Consider the following 14586-nt stretch of genomic DNA (forward strand, 5'->3'; position numbering starts at 1 on the left):
TAAAATGTTGAATAGCTTTTGTCCTTTCTTTCCTTTGTTCCTATTGCAGAATTAAACAATACTTCAGTTATGTCACTGAAGTCATACAATTGGTGACTATTCCTAAAGGAAAGCTTGCATGCCCTAAACCAAATGAGACCTGCTGTTAGAGGCTGGATGAGGAACAGTTTTCCAGCCTTACAAATAAAAAGCCAGCAGCATTTCAACTCATTGTTTTAATTTCTGCCCCAGGACAGGAAGACTTTTCCAAGTTCCTCATAAACACCTGTAGCAAAAGAACCCAGTTTGGCAAACAGGTCAGTCACTGGGGCACTCTGGGGACGTGGGACACTCTGGTCCTCCTTGTTCCTACTCTGATGTACTCCCACAATCCTGCTGAGCGTCCTGCTCACACAGGGCAGGATTAATCTCTGCTTCTCGGTCAGTAGGAATTGCTCCACTTTGCAGTACGTAATTACATGTTACTGGGAGAGAAAGGTTGACTCCATCCTCCAGATGTAGTGGGATGTTAGAAAACCTTGGATAAGTCCATGCTCCAGTAAATATGTGATTATTAACCAGCTTCAACATAAGAGGCCTGAGAGATAGCTACCCAGAACAGCCAGTTGATTGGCAATGAAAATGCTTACATAAGATACAAAGCATCACGATTCAAGCCCGTAGCTGAGCTGCGATGCTTTGAACCTTGATTTTCCAAATAGATGCTTTCCCGGGCCACTGGAGAGGGAGGGAATCACTCAGTCTTCCTCACAACTAGAGCTACTACCCTGCACCTGAGACAGCTTTTGTGCGATTAATTAGACAGAGATGAGTTTCGTAAAAACTGTTGATGTCCATGAAGAGCTCTGGTTCAGCATTCCCCCTCTCTTCCCAAAACTACAATCCTAACACCACTTGAGTCAGAGGTGGGTTATCATGAGAGTCCATCACAGTGCTGATACTGGCCATCTCTGAAGATCTTGGGCTTCGGAGACTAGAGTGAGATAAGAAGTGTGGATGGGCTCTGAGAGTGTAAGAAGAATTTCACAGTCTGTGTACTTTAACTGTGTTTGATTGTTTTGTTGTTACAGGAGAGGAGCAGGCGGTCTGCAAATGTGTTCAAAAAGCATGTCTGGATGGAGTAAGTGTGAGCTGGAGTTGATGAATGTTAAATGAAATCTAAGTGATGATTACCTGAGTTTTAGAAATTGCCTTGACACATTGGATGCACATTTACTGAGCAGTCTGGCTGGCAACCGAGCAGAGCTTCCAGTCTTGGTGTATATATACAGCGAGTATATGAGTTCCTTTAATCCTTGTTTAGCCTAGCAGCTCCACCTACCCTGTAGACTGAAATTCTCATTCATTAAGTATGCCCAGCAAAAACACCTCCTGAGCCATCTCCTCTGCCTTTTCTTCCAGTTCTAAGCACAGAGGTTCAAAAGATCTGCATGCAGATTCGCAATATAAGTCCATTCACCCTGTCTCCAAGAGCAGATACTGCTTGGATGTGCATGTAGGCAGTGGCACTGATAATGTTAGGAATTCCCTCCTGATCTCCAACCACCAGCTACATATTTTGAATTGGAAGGTACCTCCAGTAAATGGCATTTTGTAGCAATCAGCATTTAATGTCTCTACTGGAGGAAACCCTGCTAAATCTGGGAAGTCACTTTCTTTTGGCTCCATCAGTGAGGATGTGAGATAACCCTGACTTTGGAGCGCAGATCCTTTCCTCAGAGATTTTCATAGATGTGATCATTCCACAAACATTACCCACTCGCTACAGATTTCAGCCTTCCACTCACTTTATAAGTATCAAAAGTTCCGGGGAAATCAATGGGCTTACAAATCTGTGTAAAATAAACAGCATTTTGTCCTTAAAAATAACAACATGCAGTCACCTCCAGAATCTGGTGCATTCAGCCAATGTGCTTGAAGATTGCAGAATCAGAATCTAGGTCAGAATATAGGAGTGATCTAGGTCGGAAGGGACCTCTGGAGATCACCTAGTCCAACCCCCGTAAAAGAAGGGCCAACTCCAAAGTTACAACAAGTCACAGTGCTGTCCAGTTGAATTATGAACACCAAGAATGGAGATTTCACATAGTCTTTGGACCCATTTCAGACTTTTACCACTCTCCAGGGGAATATTTATTTCCTAATTTCTATCTGATGTTGTGTCTTGCATTCATTGCATCTTGTCGTAGAATCATAGAATGGTTTGGGTTGGAAGGGACCTTAAACATCAATTAGTTCCAACCCCCCTGCCATGGGCAGGGACACCTTCCACTAGACCAGGTTGCTCCAAGCCCTGTCCAGCCTGGCCTTGAACACTGCCAGGGATGAGCACAGCTTCTCTGGGCAACCTGTGCCAGTGTCTCACCACCCTCATAGTGAAGAACTTTTTCCTAATATCTAATCTAAATGTACCTTCTTTCAGTTTAAAGCCATTATTCCTTGTCCTATAGCTGTACACCACTAAGAAGAGTTTGCCTCCACACTCTGTACACCCTCCCCTGAGGTAGCTGGGGACAGCAGTGAGATTTTTCCCTTAACCTTCTCTTTTTAAGATTGATAAATTTAGTTCTCCCTCTCTTTATACATCATGCACCAGTCCACTCGTCATCTTGGTGACCTTCCGCTGGAATTCTCTCAGGATCTCAGTGTCTTGTACTGAGAAACCCCAAACTGGACATAAAATTCCAAGGTTTGTTGGATAGAGGGAAATAGTTACATCCCTCAGCCTGATGGCCGCACTCTTGCTTATATAGGCCAGGATGCTCCAGAATGTGGAGTGGCACATTGCAAACTGCAACTTCTTGCCCAAGAGGCCACCCAGGTCCTCTTCTGCAAAATGCTGTCTTCCCAGTCAGTCCCCAGCCTGTACTGTAGTACAGGGTTCTTCTGTCCCAGCTGCAGACCTTTGCATTTCCATATCGCATTTCCTTTGCATTTCCTATGCATTTCCATATATACATATACGTATATATGTATATGTATATATGTAGACCATATATATATGTATTAGTCTACATTTTCTATTTCAAATTAATACTCAACTGACCTGTTCAACTCCAGAATCTGTTAAAATATATATATTTTTTAAAGTCCAGTAAGTAGAATAATGAAAATATTAATAATTTTTCATTATAACATAATCTAGTTTTACTTCTTCAGATTTAATACATTTTATCTCAATTTCCCTTTAAATGTAATTTTTGTCTGTTCCTGAAGCAAAAAATAATAATCTCTTTTCAGGAGCACATATTCCATAATTTGTGACTGATTCTGTTAATTCTGGCCTTCATAGGTTTTTCTGGGAAGGGCCCACGCAACAAAAAGCTCTCAGTTCTAGCAGTTGCTAAGTGTTTTGATCAACTGAATGACTGTCAAGGATGTTTGGCACCTTGCAAACCAGGAACTGTAAATCAGGAGGCTTTATGAAAGCCTACAAACCCCATTTGTCCTTTGAGTTGTAAGTAAAAAAACCTACCCATTCCAAAAATGTAAGTATTCATGTTCATAAAAGATAAAATAATCATCTCTCCCCCAAAAAGATGGCAGTATGTTTCCAAAATTATGTTATAGTCTCTAAGGCTACATCTGTTCTAGGAACTACAATAAGCCAGGTCCTGTTCTCTGGCTCTGAGGATGTATTGCACAGCACAGCGTGAGTCCATACAGGGAAATTCCCACCCCACCAAAACAAGGTCCTGGACCTGTTCTGGGTCTGCTGCCTTGTGTTTCACTTAGTAGCACACAGAAACAAGTAGCTGCACTAGAAAACATCTTGTTTCTTCAGCTCTTCTTATTGCTGCTTCACTGTTTTTCATTAAAAAGTCCAGAGAGATTCAGAAGAGACAGCAGGAAGCACCAGACTGGTTTTACCCTCCATATACCGCAAGCGCAGTATGCATCAGGTGCTCCCCAACATCTCCTTTATGTGAGTCTGCTCCCCCAACTCTCTCAAAGTGCAGTTCACTAGCAAGTGTCATAGTTACCGATTCCTAACACTGATGCCTTTCCTTCCTTCTCCCCCCCACTCCGAGATGCAGACTGTGAGACCCGTTTAGTGCTTGCCGGCTTCTCACATCACGTGTCAGCTCCCACTCAAAAGCTCTCTGGACCCATTATCCTGGGACCAGCCGGAGAAGCTGGGTGCCCGCACCAGCACAGCCCTGCCTGCACACCGTCTGAGGCTTGCAGGCTGACCCTGGCTGCATGGAGCTGGTGCCCGGGGAAACCTGCTCGGTGGGTTTAAATCCTGCCTTCTGTAAGAGGCCGAGAATTGTACTTCTCATCACAAGCAGAGTGATAAAACCGAAGTGAAATGCTCAAACGTTTCATTAGTGGTTAATGTTATTAATTCAACAATTAGTAACAACAGCCAAGAGATAGATCATTTCTAATAAAAGACCCGCCAATTTCTAACAAGTCGGGAAATGCCAGAGCAGAAGTTCTCAAAGCCATGATCCCTTGCCACATCCCCCCTGCACAGAATGACCGGGATTACTGACGGCTTTGCGGTGCACAGACTCCAGCCGACATGGGAGCTACACAATTCCCGTGTCACCTCGCTAACACACACATTTCCCGAAAAGCCCCGGTACAATTTCGCACGGATCCTAACTTTCTGCGCCTGACACGGAATACTCGCTATGGGGAGGAAGACACCCGGGGGAGCAGCGGCGCAGACAAAGCCGGAGCTGCACCCCGCACGGTGCGGGCAGCGGCTGCCGGCTCTGCTTCGCCCCGCGCTGGCTCTAAGGGACGCTCCGCGCACTGACATGACTAAGCACGACCCGCACCGAGAGGCTTCTCGCTCCGCACCCGCGCAAGGCGGGGGGACTCACCTGCCCGCCCCGGCGCCGCCGACTCCTCCACAGGGGCAGCCGCTCCTCCGCGCGGGCTCCGCCGCCGCGGCCGCAGCCAGCGCCGCCCCGCGCCGCCCCGGAGCCGCGCACCGAGCCGCGCCCGCGGAGCCGCCGCCTCCCGCCGCCGGGGCGGGCCGGGGGTGCTGTCAGCCGGCGGCTGACGCAGGGCGCTTCATCCCGGCGATGAAGACCCCAGCGGCGGGCAGAGACCAGCCGTCGCGCCCGGCGCCGCTCGGGGCGGACGGGGACGCTCCGCGCCCGCGGTAGGGTGACCCCCCCTTTTCCTTCCCTTCCGCGCCCCGGAGCCCCCGGCATGGAGCGCCCGCTCAACCTCAGCTGCTTTGCCGATACGACGCCGGACACCGGCAACCGGAGCGGATCCTCCGCCGGCCCGGACGGCGGCCGGACGCCCCTCTCCGTCTTCAGCGTGTTGGTCCTCACCCTGTTGGCCATGCTGGTGGTGGCCACATTCCTCTGGAACGGGCTGGTTCTGGCCACCATCTTCCGAGTGCGCACTTTCCACCGGGTGCCCCACAACCTGGTGGCTTCCATGGCCATCTCCGACGTGATGGTGGCAGCCCTGGTCATGCCCCTCAGCTTGGTGCATGAGTTGTCTGGTCGGCGGTGGCGGCTGGGCCGGTTGCTCTGCCAGGTGTGGATCTCCTTCGACGTGCTGTGCTGCACCGCCAGCATCTGGAATGTCACGGCCATTGCCCTCGACCGCTACTGGTCCATCACCCGCCATCTGGAGTACACGCTCCGCACCCGGCGCCGCATCTCCAACATCATGATTGCCCTCACCTGGGCACTTTCTGCCTTCATCTCCTTGGCCCCACTACTCTTTGGCTGGGGAGAGACTTACTCGGAGAACAATGAGGAGTGCCAGGTCAGCCAGGAGCCTTCCTACACCATCTTCTCCACGTTTGGCGCCTTCTACCTGCCCCTCTGCGTAGTGCTTTTTGTGTACTGGAAGATCTACAAGGCCGCCAAGTTTCGAATTGGGTCTCGGAAGAGCAACTCCATCACCCCCATTACACGAGAAGGCCTGGAGGTAGGTCAGCTTGGTTGCATTTTGCTCTAGCCAACTACTGGTATCAGACAAGCCCTTGCAGCAGTGGGGGAAACTTAGTGCTAAAGTGTGCAAGCGAACAGCATCCCACCAAAGCCCTGTGAATCCTGGAGGCTTTCAAGGGAAAGTTGACTGCAAAGCTTGCAAGCGCAGTCTTCTGACTCCTTTCAAGTCCCCAGCAAGGTGTAGCTAAAGCAACTTCGGGCCAGATTGCGAGCCTGAGCTCCACGTGGGTGTGCATGACTCACAGCCGTCCCCCTGTGGAATGCTGAATCAGTGCTTGGGAGCAGGAGTGAGGGGTCAGCCTTCCTCCCATGGGGAGGCGTGTGGGGGTGTTAGTGGTGGGATCCTGTCTCCACCAGGGACGATTCCCTGGCAAGCAGCTGTGGCTGTGGGGAGGCTCTGAATTTACCCACGCAGAAGACGCATGTCCCTATAAATCCTTCTTTAATTATGGCTGCATCGTGTCAGTTCATCCCAAGCATGGTGACTGTGCACTGCAAAGACTTCTTGGGGAGAAGAAGGAAATGTATGCTCATTTTCTTGCCTCTCCTCCCAAGGACTCTAATTGGGTTCAGAGAAAGCAAGGAGACTTGTGCATGGCATGTGGGTGTGTGCCTGTTCTGCTGATCAGATTGTAAATGGAGAAATAATCTTATTGCAATGCTGTGTGGACAATTCCGTGTGCCCATACATCACTAGGCTCTTTAGTTTCTAGCCTCACCTAATAATAGCCTCCATTACCCAGAAGAGGGTCATACAGCTGCTCTCCCCTCAATTAGAGCATGACGTAGATGGCCTGTGTTTCCCAGGGAGCTCTGGTCATCACCTGTGTCACTTGGTTGTGTACCTGCTGTGTGGAATCAGCTGACTGCAGCACATATGGTGCAACTTGTGTTTGTGTTTGGCAGGTAAAAGAAGCTGCCCAGCAGCCGCAGATGGTCTTCACTGTCCGTCATGCCACTGTTACGTTCCAGACGGATGGAGACACGTGGAGAGAGCAGAAGGAAAAGAAAGCTGCCCTCATGGTGGGCATCCTTATTGGGGTCTTTGTGCTCTGCTGGATCCCCTTCTTCATCACAGAGCTCATCAACCCCCTCTGCTCGTGTGACATCCCACCCATTTGGAAGAGTATTTTTCTATGGTTAGGCTATTCAAATTCCTTTTTTAATCCACTCATCTACACTGCTTTCAACAAAAACTACAACAATGCCTTCAGGAACCTATTCTTTAGGCAGCACTGAGCAGAAAAAGCTTTTCTGCTGTCCCAGGAAGATCATTTCAACTCTCAATAAATCCTACCAAATTCTTGAGGAAGATCAAAGCCACAGATACTGAGGTGATGCTATAGACGCATCCCCATGGGTCATACATTGCAGCAACAGTCCTGGTTCCTACGCAGACTCTCCATCACCACCTCTAAGTCAGTTGCTATTTTAACTGCAAACAGCATGTAGGGTTTCTCTGGCCAGCTGCACCGCATTCTCCCTCCAGTGCCCCTTCCTAGTGATGTTCTGTTTGGTGACAGTAACGGTGCAGAGGAGTCTGCTGGCAAGGAGTCATATTTGAAAAGCTGGTTTGGCTGCTGCCGGTCTCTCACAGCATTAACAACTTTGTCCCATGTGCAAAACTGGGACCCTTTAATGTCAGGAGATTTTATGATTATGTATAAAGCTAGGTATTTTATGGTTTGGATGAAAAGACTGTCTTTAACTGGTAGAGATTGTTAAGTGTTTGTTTTGGGGGAATAAAACACTCATAATGGTTAAGAGCAGACTCCAAGTATAAAGCCTTTTCTCACACGCTTTATCAACAATAAATTGTGCTATTTGCTATTGGATTCTGTGTAGCAAGTTTGGGTTTTTTTAAATTATTTATTGTGGAAGCTTGATGCATGGTGTACCCTGGAATGAGAGAGAATGCATGGGAAATCCACCTCGTTCTCTGACTGCTACGTGTGAGCATCTGCCTCAGACCTTTACTTTCAGAAATACCAGCCGCAAATGTTAATATTTGTGTCTGTGCTTCCCATTTTAAACAATAAATGTATTTTGAGCAGCTTGGGGGCAGGTTTCCTGTAATTGCAGGGGATGCAGGGAGTGTATTTCCAATTGCTGTCAATGAGGAGCTGCATTTTATGATTTCCGAGTGTGATTCAGGTCCTCTTGAAACCAAAGGCTCCAGTCTTGCCTGGTCGTTATTGCTCTGTTGCCTCCTTGCCTTTCCATGTTGCCAACATAATTATAGTAGTTGCCATTTCACTCCTAGAATTAGAATTATGCACTCTATGCTGCACTGCTGGAAGAATGACAGGCCTTTAGATAAAGAAAAGCATTAGTTTTAGCTATCGGTTCTATGGGGCAGCCACTAAAATCAGACCAGAACTGAAATGGTGGAGAAAAACATGGGATGGGAATTGGAACAACATGATTTCATGTCAGATATCTTAAGAAGAAGAGATAAAGGAGAAAAATGTCAATAAATCATGGTAAAGCTCCCTGGGGGTGGGTAGGATTAGTTCCTATCCTTAGCAGATCGCAGGACATCAGATGTTAAAATTGTCAGCAGTCCTTTAAACCAGTCAAAAATCCTGGTAGAGTTGGTAATGAAAGCCCTTTTTCTTTTCGTATCTCAGGACAGGTGAAAATGGAAGCAGAGCTCAAGGTGCTACCAAGTGTTGCGGCTCTTTCAGGAGCAGTTAGACAAACATTCATCAGGACTGACATAGATGTAGCTGATCCTGCCTTGCAGCAAGAGGAGAAATAGGGTGGCCCCTGGGATCTTTTTCAACACTATTTTATAAAAGTCTGTTTGAAATATTAGGTAAAATCCTGCCCTCAGTGAAAGCAATGAACAAATTCTCAGCAATTTCAAATAAGTCAGAATTCTATCTAGCATGTCTTGTCTTGTCGAAGTATAGTTTTAATGTTAATTCAAGGAAAAGAAAGGTGGGATGGGAGCAATCTTCCGACTCCCCTGATAGAGTCTCTAATCTGTGCTAACCATGGACCAATCTCTCTACAAGTAGAGAGATTGGTAGAGATTTCTTGTTACATATTTTAAAGTATTAGTGACATCTCTGACGTATCAAAAATTGTAATAAACTCTTGAGCTGCTTTTTTTTACTGAGGATATAAAGGTTTGGTTTTTCTGGACAGTCCATTGCCAATACAGAGTTGTTCTTTTCAGGAACTTACTATTTGTCTTGTGTCAAGGGTTGTTTAGCCAAACAAGAGTTGGGAAAAATGCTTCCTTGTCCAAGCCAGACTTTCAGCTAAGCTTGGTGGTGTCTCAAAGTAGGACACTACCTGTTAAGCCACCACAGCAACACTTTAAATACTAAAGCATGAATTAACCGTGAAGTTGGATTTCACCATTTTCACACATAACATCATGGTTACACAACCCTGCTTCAGTCTCAGCTGTGTCCATCCCTGTTTTTATTTGCTCTTTGTGAGTATTGCAGATTCTCTGTCTGTGTTGTGTGGGATCCTTACACAGCCTGTGGAATCAACTGCAAACTCAAATCAGTATCCTGTGTGAGCAGATAGAAATTAAACTGAAATCAATGGGAAAGATCCCCACTTTTGCAGCAGCTCGGTGCTGGGATGAAGCTCCCTTTCATTACACCCTGTGTTTCTTCATGCTGTACGTTAAACAGCGAAAGGGAGACAGGAGAGAATCTTAAAATGACACTAGGAAATTCTAACGTGTCTGTAGTCATGGATAGTCCACCATCCTGGTGTAAATTACATCCACATTTATTTGACAATCCACACCCTGTACAATCTATATTGATCTTCTGCAAATAACAGCTTCCAGTTGGTCATAAATTTGGGGTTTGTTTGTTTGGGTTTTTTTTTTTAATTTTGACATAAACAGTAGCTATGTTATGGGCCAATTCCTACAGCTCTTACTTGAGACTTAAGACCATTGGCTTTTCTTCCAAATACCATTCCTGCAATGGACCATGCAGGGAAAATATTAGTATTCTGGATATTGTGCTAAAGAGTGGTACTGAAATATGCCGTGATACTGAAATATGCCAAGCATAGTGAAGGGACACCAAGAAACCTTGACTTCTGATCCTGGCTCCGAGGATTTTACAAACCTCTCAGTATTCAAACACAGATACTAAGTGGGCTCTCTGAGACCCAAATCATATTTGAAGATGTACACAACCCCAGCTTCAAAGGACATATCTTGTACCTTCTTGTTCCCTTTTATAAAACAGAATCAGTGGTGTGAAGAGATCTGCCTCACCGAGGCTTTGTGAGGATTAATTAGTAAATGTTTATCATGTACCAGGAAGGTGGAATACTCTGGTTTGAATGCCGAGCAGCATTATAAATTGGGCTTCGATTTAATTCCTCAGAAGAACATTATCACCCATTATTATTGAGTTTCCTATGCAATTTAATGGCTATATAATACTTCCAGAAAAGACTTAACTAACCTTCTTCCACTTACAATTAATTTATTTTCCTCTCAATGCTCTTGACAGTTCAATGAACATCTGTATGGGAGCTTGATAGCTAGGGCAATGACGGCGCATGCTGAATGCTGTCTGCTGAATGTCTCCTTGCAATGCTGAAAGCATACTGTCAAGGTTCAAAGAGCAGCAGCTCTCCAGGCAGTCTGCTCCCGTGTTTCCTTTATTTTTTAGGGAGAAGAAAAGGTCACAAAAGAATGCCCTTGGATTACATGACAGGTTGGTGGACCACCTTCCTCCTCCCTCCACATCCTGTTGACCTTTCTTCTCAAGGCAGGTCAGGCAGGTGACTCCAGGACAAATACCGATGCTGCACAGCCAGGGGTGGGCCATGCATCACTTCATCTCCTGTTGTTCATTTTCCTGGATGTTTCCTAAAAATCAGTACTGGGTGATGTGGGCTTTAACCTGGCAGCGGCAGCAGGCAGTGGGAGTTTCCTGCAAGTAAAGTTGCAGGCAATTAAAGAAATTTCACCTGACAAAGGTAATTAATGACTGTTAGTTCCAGCGGTTGCTGCGGTGAGGTACAACTGACAAAGTGTCAACGTGAGTTTTGCAATGTAGTAATTTGAGCTGCTTTGTTTGCGAGGGGCTTGTCGCCTTTTCACTCTTAGAACCCTCATTTTACCTGCATCGGTTCAGCAGCAAACTGGGACACGGGCATCATTAATGCTCCGTGTGGGAATAGAAGGGTAAAACATGCATGGCAAAATCTGCATCCCCACTGCGATACACCCTGGCTGAACATCACGAAACTGCCAGCGTATTCATTGAATTGGAGAGGTGGCCAAAGAGATCTTTAAATCACCATTATTTTCAGTAACACTGAAGCGCTGAGGAAGTAGCAGAAAACTGGAAGAGAGCTGAAGTTGTGCCAGTATTTTAAAAGGGCAAATTTGGAGAGCCAAGTATTCATAAGGCTAATACTGCTACTGATTTACAGCTTGAAATTGATCCTTGGCAAAAATGTGGAACAGCTGATAAAGGACTCAATGAATAAAAAATTACAGGAAATAAATATAAGTAAAATAAATCACACTGATGTCTGTCTTTGATTGCAGCACATGGTTCATTGCTGATGGTGATATAAAGTATTCACTCCTCGCTAATGAATCTGACTTGACAACACTCAACCCTTCCATGAAAAAGTGAGGAAGAAACCAATATGAGGTTCAAACTGTCCAATATTTGCTAATGACTCATGGACTGGAAGAGGTGTAAATACAGAAAATTCAGTCTTTTGTACAAAGAAATAAGGATGCAATCTGGCAGGGGCTATTTTATCCCAGTATGAGGGAAAGGCAGGCACCCAGAGCAGCAGGATGGGACCCTTGTTGCAGGCGGGGAGGCACGGCTGTGGCAGGGTGCATCAGGAGCCAAACACATGGGACTGTTCAGCATTGTGTGGACAAACAGATGTACTTCTTACCTGTGCACAGGCTGTGTCCAGCTATAGATTTTATTCTGGTCACTGGAGGAGAAGCTATGATTTCAGTTCGTTGCCTTTTCACTGTTCCCTGCTCCCCACCACTGCCAGGCAGTCAGCCTCAGCATTGCAGTTCTCTCAGCCATGTAATTTCCCATGCTGGCCAAGTCAAATACGTTCCCTAATCATCCTAAAAAGAAAGACAGATGGGTCCTTTCTCTGGATCCCCTAGTGCATTGCTGTTGTTCCTCTGTATAACTAACAGTTTCAGGGGTGGGAGCAACAGCTTCTGCAATGCCAAACCCCTGCTGCCAGCTCAGTGGAGGGGACCAAGCAGGGCTGGATGCGGCCTTAGGGGTTGGTCGATGGAGCAGGCACTGCCCAGCCACTGCTCTCTGGCAGTGACGAGGATGGGGAAAGAGAAAACAGGACATATATGCTTGCCTCAGATTTCTGCTGGAGCTGTTCCTGACAAAGCAGTCCCTAATCCTGCTTCTAGCTGCCCTTCCTGCTTCTGGTGAGACCAAGCCTGGCCAGGCTGCCCCTGCCATGGGCCTGGTCATCTCTGCAGGAATGCAAAAGGAAGGGGAAAGATTTCCCCAACCCACTGCAGCCTTAATTGCAGGAAAAAAATTCCCGAGCCCTGACTGCCTCTGTGGGAGAGGACACATTTCCTGCATGGCTTAGGTAGCCACCCTGCCCAGTGCAGTGCCCTTACCGCTGCTAGTTGCAGAGGGTGGAAATCTCTGCATCATTCAAAACTACCTGCTGCTGGCCAGGTCCCTAAGTCTGTTCAAGCATTAGCTTGAAACGTTGCCTTTTTCATCGATTCAGGGCTGAAACCTGAGGTCAGTGTTTCTTCCTTGTGCCTTTCGTTCACTGAGTCATGGTGATGCACAGGTAACGCACAGGTCCCACCACCCTTGTCTGCTGGTATAAAGGAGGGCAACCTTTCAAAACTGGCATCTTCACTTGTCGGAAAAAACCCTTGTTTCTGGGTTCAAGCTGCCAAACCAACCACTGAGGTGCCACAAAATCCCAGTATCTGCTTTCTCTTGCCTGAGCTACCATGATTCAATGTTTGAATCACCTGTCTCTTCACAAGACACCTGGCAGGGCAGCTCCAAAGCTTAAACCATGCCTTGTCTGGCTCATTTTGCTACATGTCCCACCTTTCTACTTCTCTCCTGGGTTGCTGCTTTGGAGCTCTGGACATCAGAAGGCCATTCACATGATGGTCAGGCTGCTGCCTGTGCAACACCTCCCTCGCCTGGCACAGCTGGACCAAACAGGGCTTTTTCCAAGCCAAAAGAGCCTGTGGCACATAGATCATGGTGAAAATTACTGTGATCGCCTTGCAACCCTCTACTTGATCTGCTAACAGCCTGATATACTGCCCCACAGGCTACCTGTGCTCCTGTCAGGCAGACTTTACAGGGTCATGTAGTTTCGCAGTTTAAATGGAGACCTGCTTTCAAGGAGGGGGTAGAAATAACTTTGATGCAATGCCAGACCCAGCTCTTTCGGCAGGCACCGCAGCATATGGAGCCTCTCACACAATTGCCTGGGAGTTGCAGGTCTGTGATGCTTTTTGTCTGCTCAGCTGCTCACCTGGTGCCAGCGTTTCCAGGTGCATTAAGGCAGGATGCCCCCGCCGCGCGTCTTGGACCTTCCACCCGCACATCACGGCGCCGGGGTGAATATTAAACAGACAAGAGGAGTGCAGCAGATGCAAAGTGCAAGTACACTTGCTGGCACAAGGGGCTACTCACTATCTGGAATTTGTCTGGGAAAAGAAACCGCAAGCCCACGGAATTAAGTAATTAAGCTTTCCAAGGCTTCTTAAAAGGAGGCAGGTAGGTGCCAAGGCAAGGTAATGCAGCGCTCAGCTACACTCCTCTGCTTCCCGCAGTTTCGTAGCACAGATTTCAGCCTTACTGGAGATTTCAGAGCCCATTACCCTGACTAAAGCCCTAGGGCTACTTTATAAGCTGTTAATAGTTGCCAACCAAAATGAGTATCAGTGCTGTTTCTTATTAAAATGAGCATTTAAGCCACCTGGAGAAGACTGTAAGTAGCATAAACCTTTTAAATTCCTTCTGAAACCCCAGAAGTGGGCAATGTTTGCATGCAGAGCACAGCAAATAACTTTTAAAGGAAATCTGCTTGACAGCAAATCTGTTGTTGCTCCTCAGAGCAGCTTCTCCACCACTTTTACTCATACGTGTCAACAAGACAGCATGTACCCCCCCCACTATGGGCGCACTACAACATCTTCCCCAGGTGATTCTGGAATTGTTGGGATGTGACTGTCCCACCGGGGGCTATGCCTTGGTTTCCCCAGCTTAAGATGCAAGGCAACAGCTCCAGCCATCCAGGCTACTATCCCCAGGTGGGGTACACTGGATAATTCGTCTGGATGTGGAGCAGCTGGGCTGGCTTTCACCCTGATGTTCTTCATCCCTCAGAGAACCAGCTCTTGCCCCACGCTGCTTCTCCTGGATCCTTTCTTGCTTTTGGAGGTGCCCAAGAAGAGATCTCCTATGGCTTGGTGGAGCCTGTTTCCCTACATGCTGCTGTGGTGGTGATCCATGAGTCAAGGCTGCTCCTCCACTCAAGGGCTCATAGTGAAAGTAATCACTCCATAAACCAAATGAGCCATGCCTCAGATCAAATGGGGTAATAAAAGCTCGTGGGTTGCACCGGTTTCCCTCTGAAATGCCTATTTGTAATAGGCTCTAGG

General features: G+C 47.1%; 1 protein-coding gene across 1 annotated transcript; it reads left to right on the forward strand.

Moving 5' to 3' along the window:
* Positions 1-4640: 4640 nt before the first annotated feature.
* On the forward strand, positions 4641-7765 carry HTR5A (5-hydroxytryptamine receptor 5A). Its single transcript, XM_030490828.1, has 2 exons — positions 4641-5907; positions 6837-7765. Exons 1-2 carry the CDS (start codon positions 5170-5172, stop codon positions 7167-7169), a joined length of 1071 nt encoding a protein of 356 aa, XP_030346688.1. The 5' UTR covers positions 4641-5169; the 3' UTR covers positions 7170-7765.
* Positions 7766-14586: the final 6821 nt, after the last annotated feature.

Source organism: Strigops habroptila, chromosome 1, assembly GCF_004027225.2.
Source record: "Strigops habroptila isolate Jane chromosome 1, bStrHab1.2.pri, whole genome shotgun sequence".
NCBI classification, from domain to species: domain Eukaryota; kingdom Metazoa; phylum Chordata; class Aves; order Psittaciformes; family Psittacidae; genus Strigops; species Strigops habroptila.

What these genes read in the sequence shown, in the direction of transcription:
- HTR5A (XM_030490828.1), top strand. Translation starts at nt 5,170, where the DNA reads ATGGAGCGCCCGCTCAACCTCAGCTGCTTTGCCGATACGACGCCGGAC. An exon ending in TTACACGAGAAGGCCTGGAG is followed by an intron (nt 5,908 to 6,836) that starts GTAGGTCAGCTT and finishes TGTGTTTGGCAG; the next exon opens with GTAAAAGAAGCTGCCCAGCA.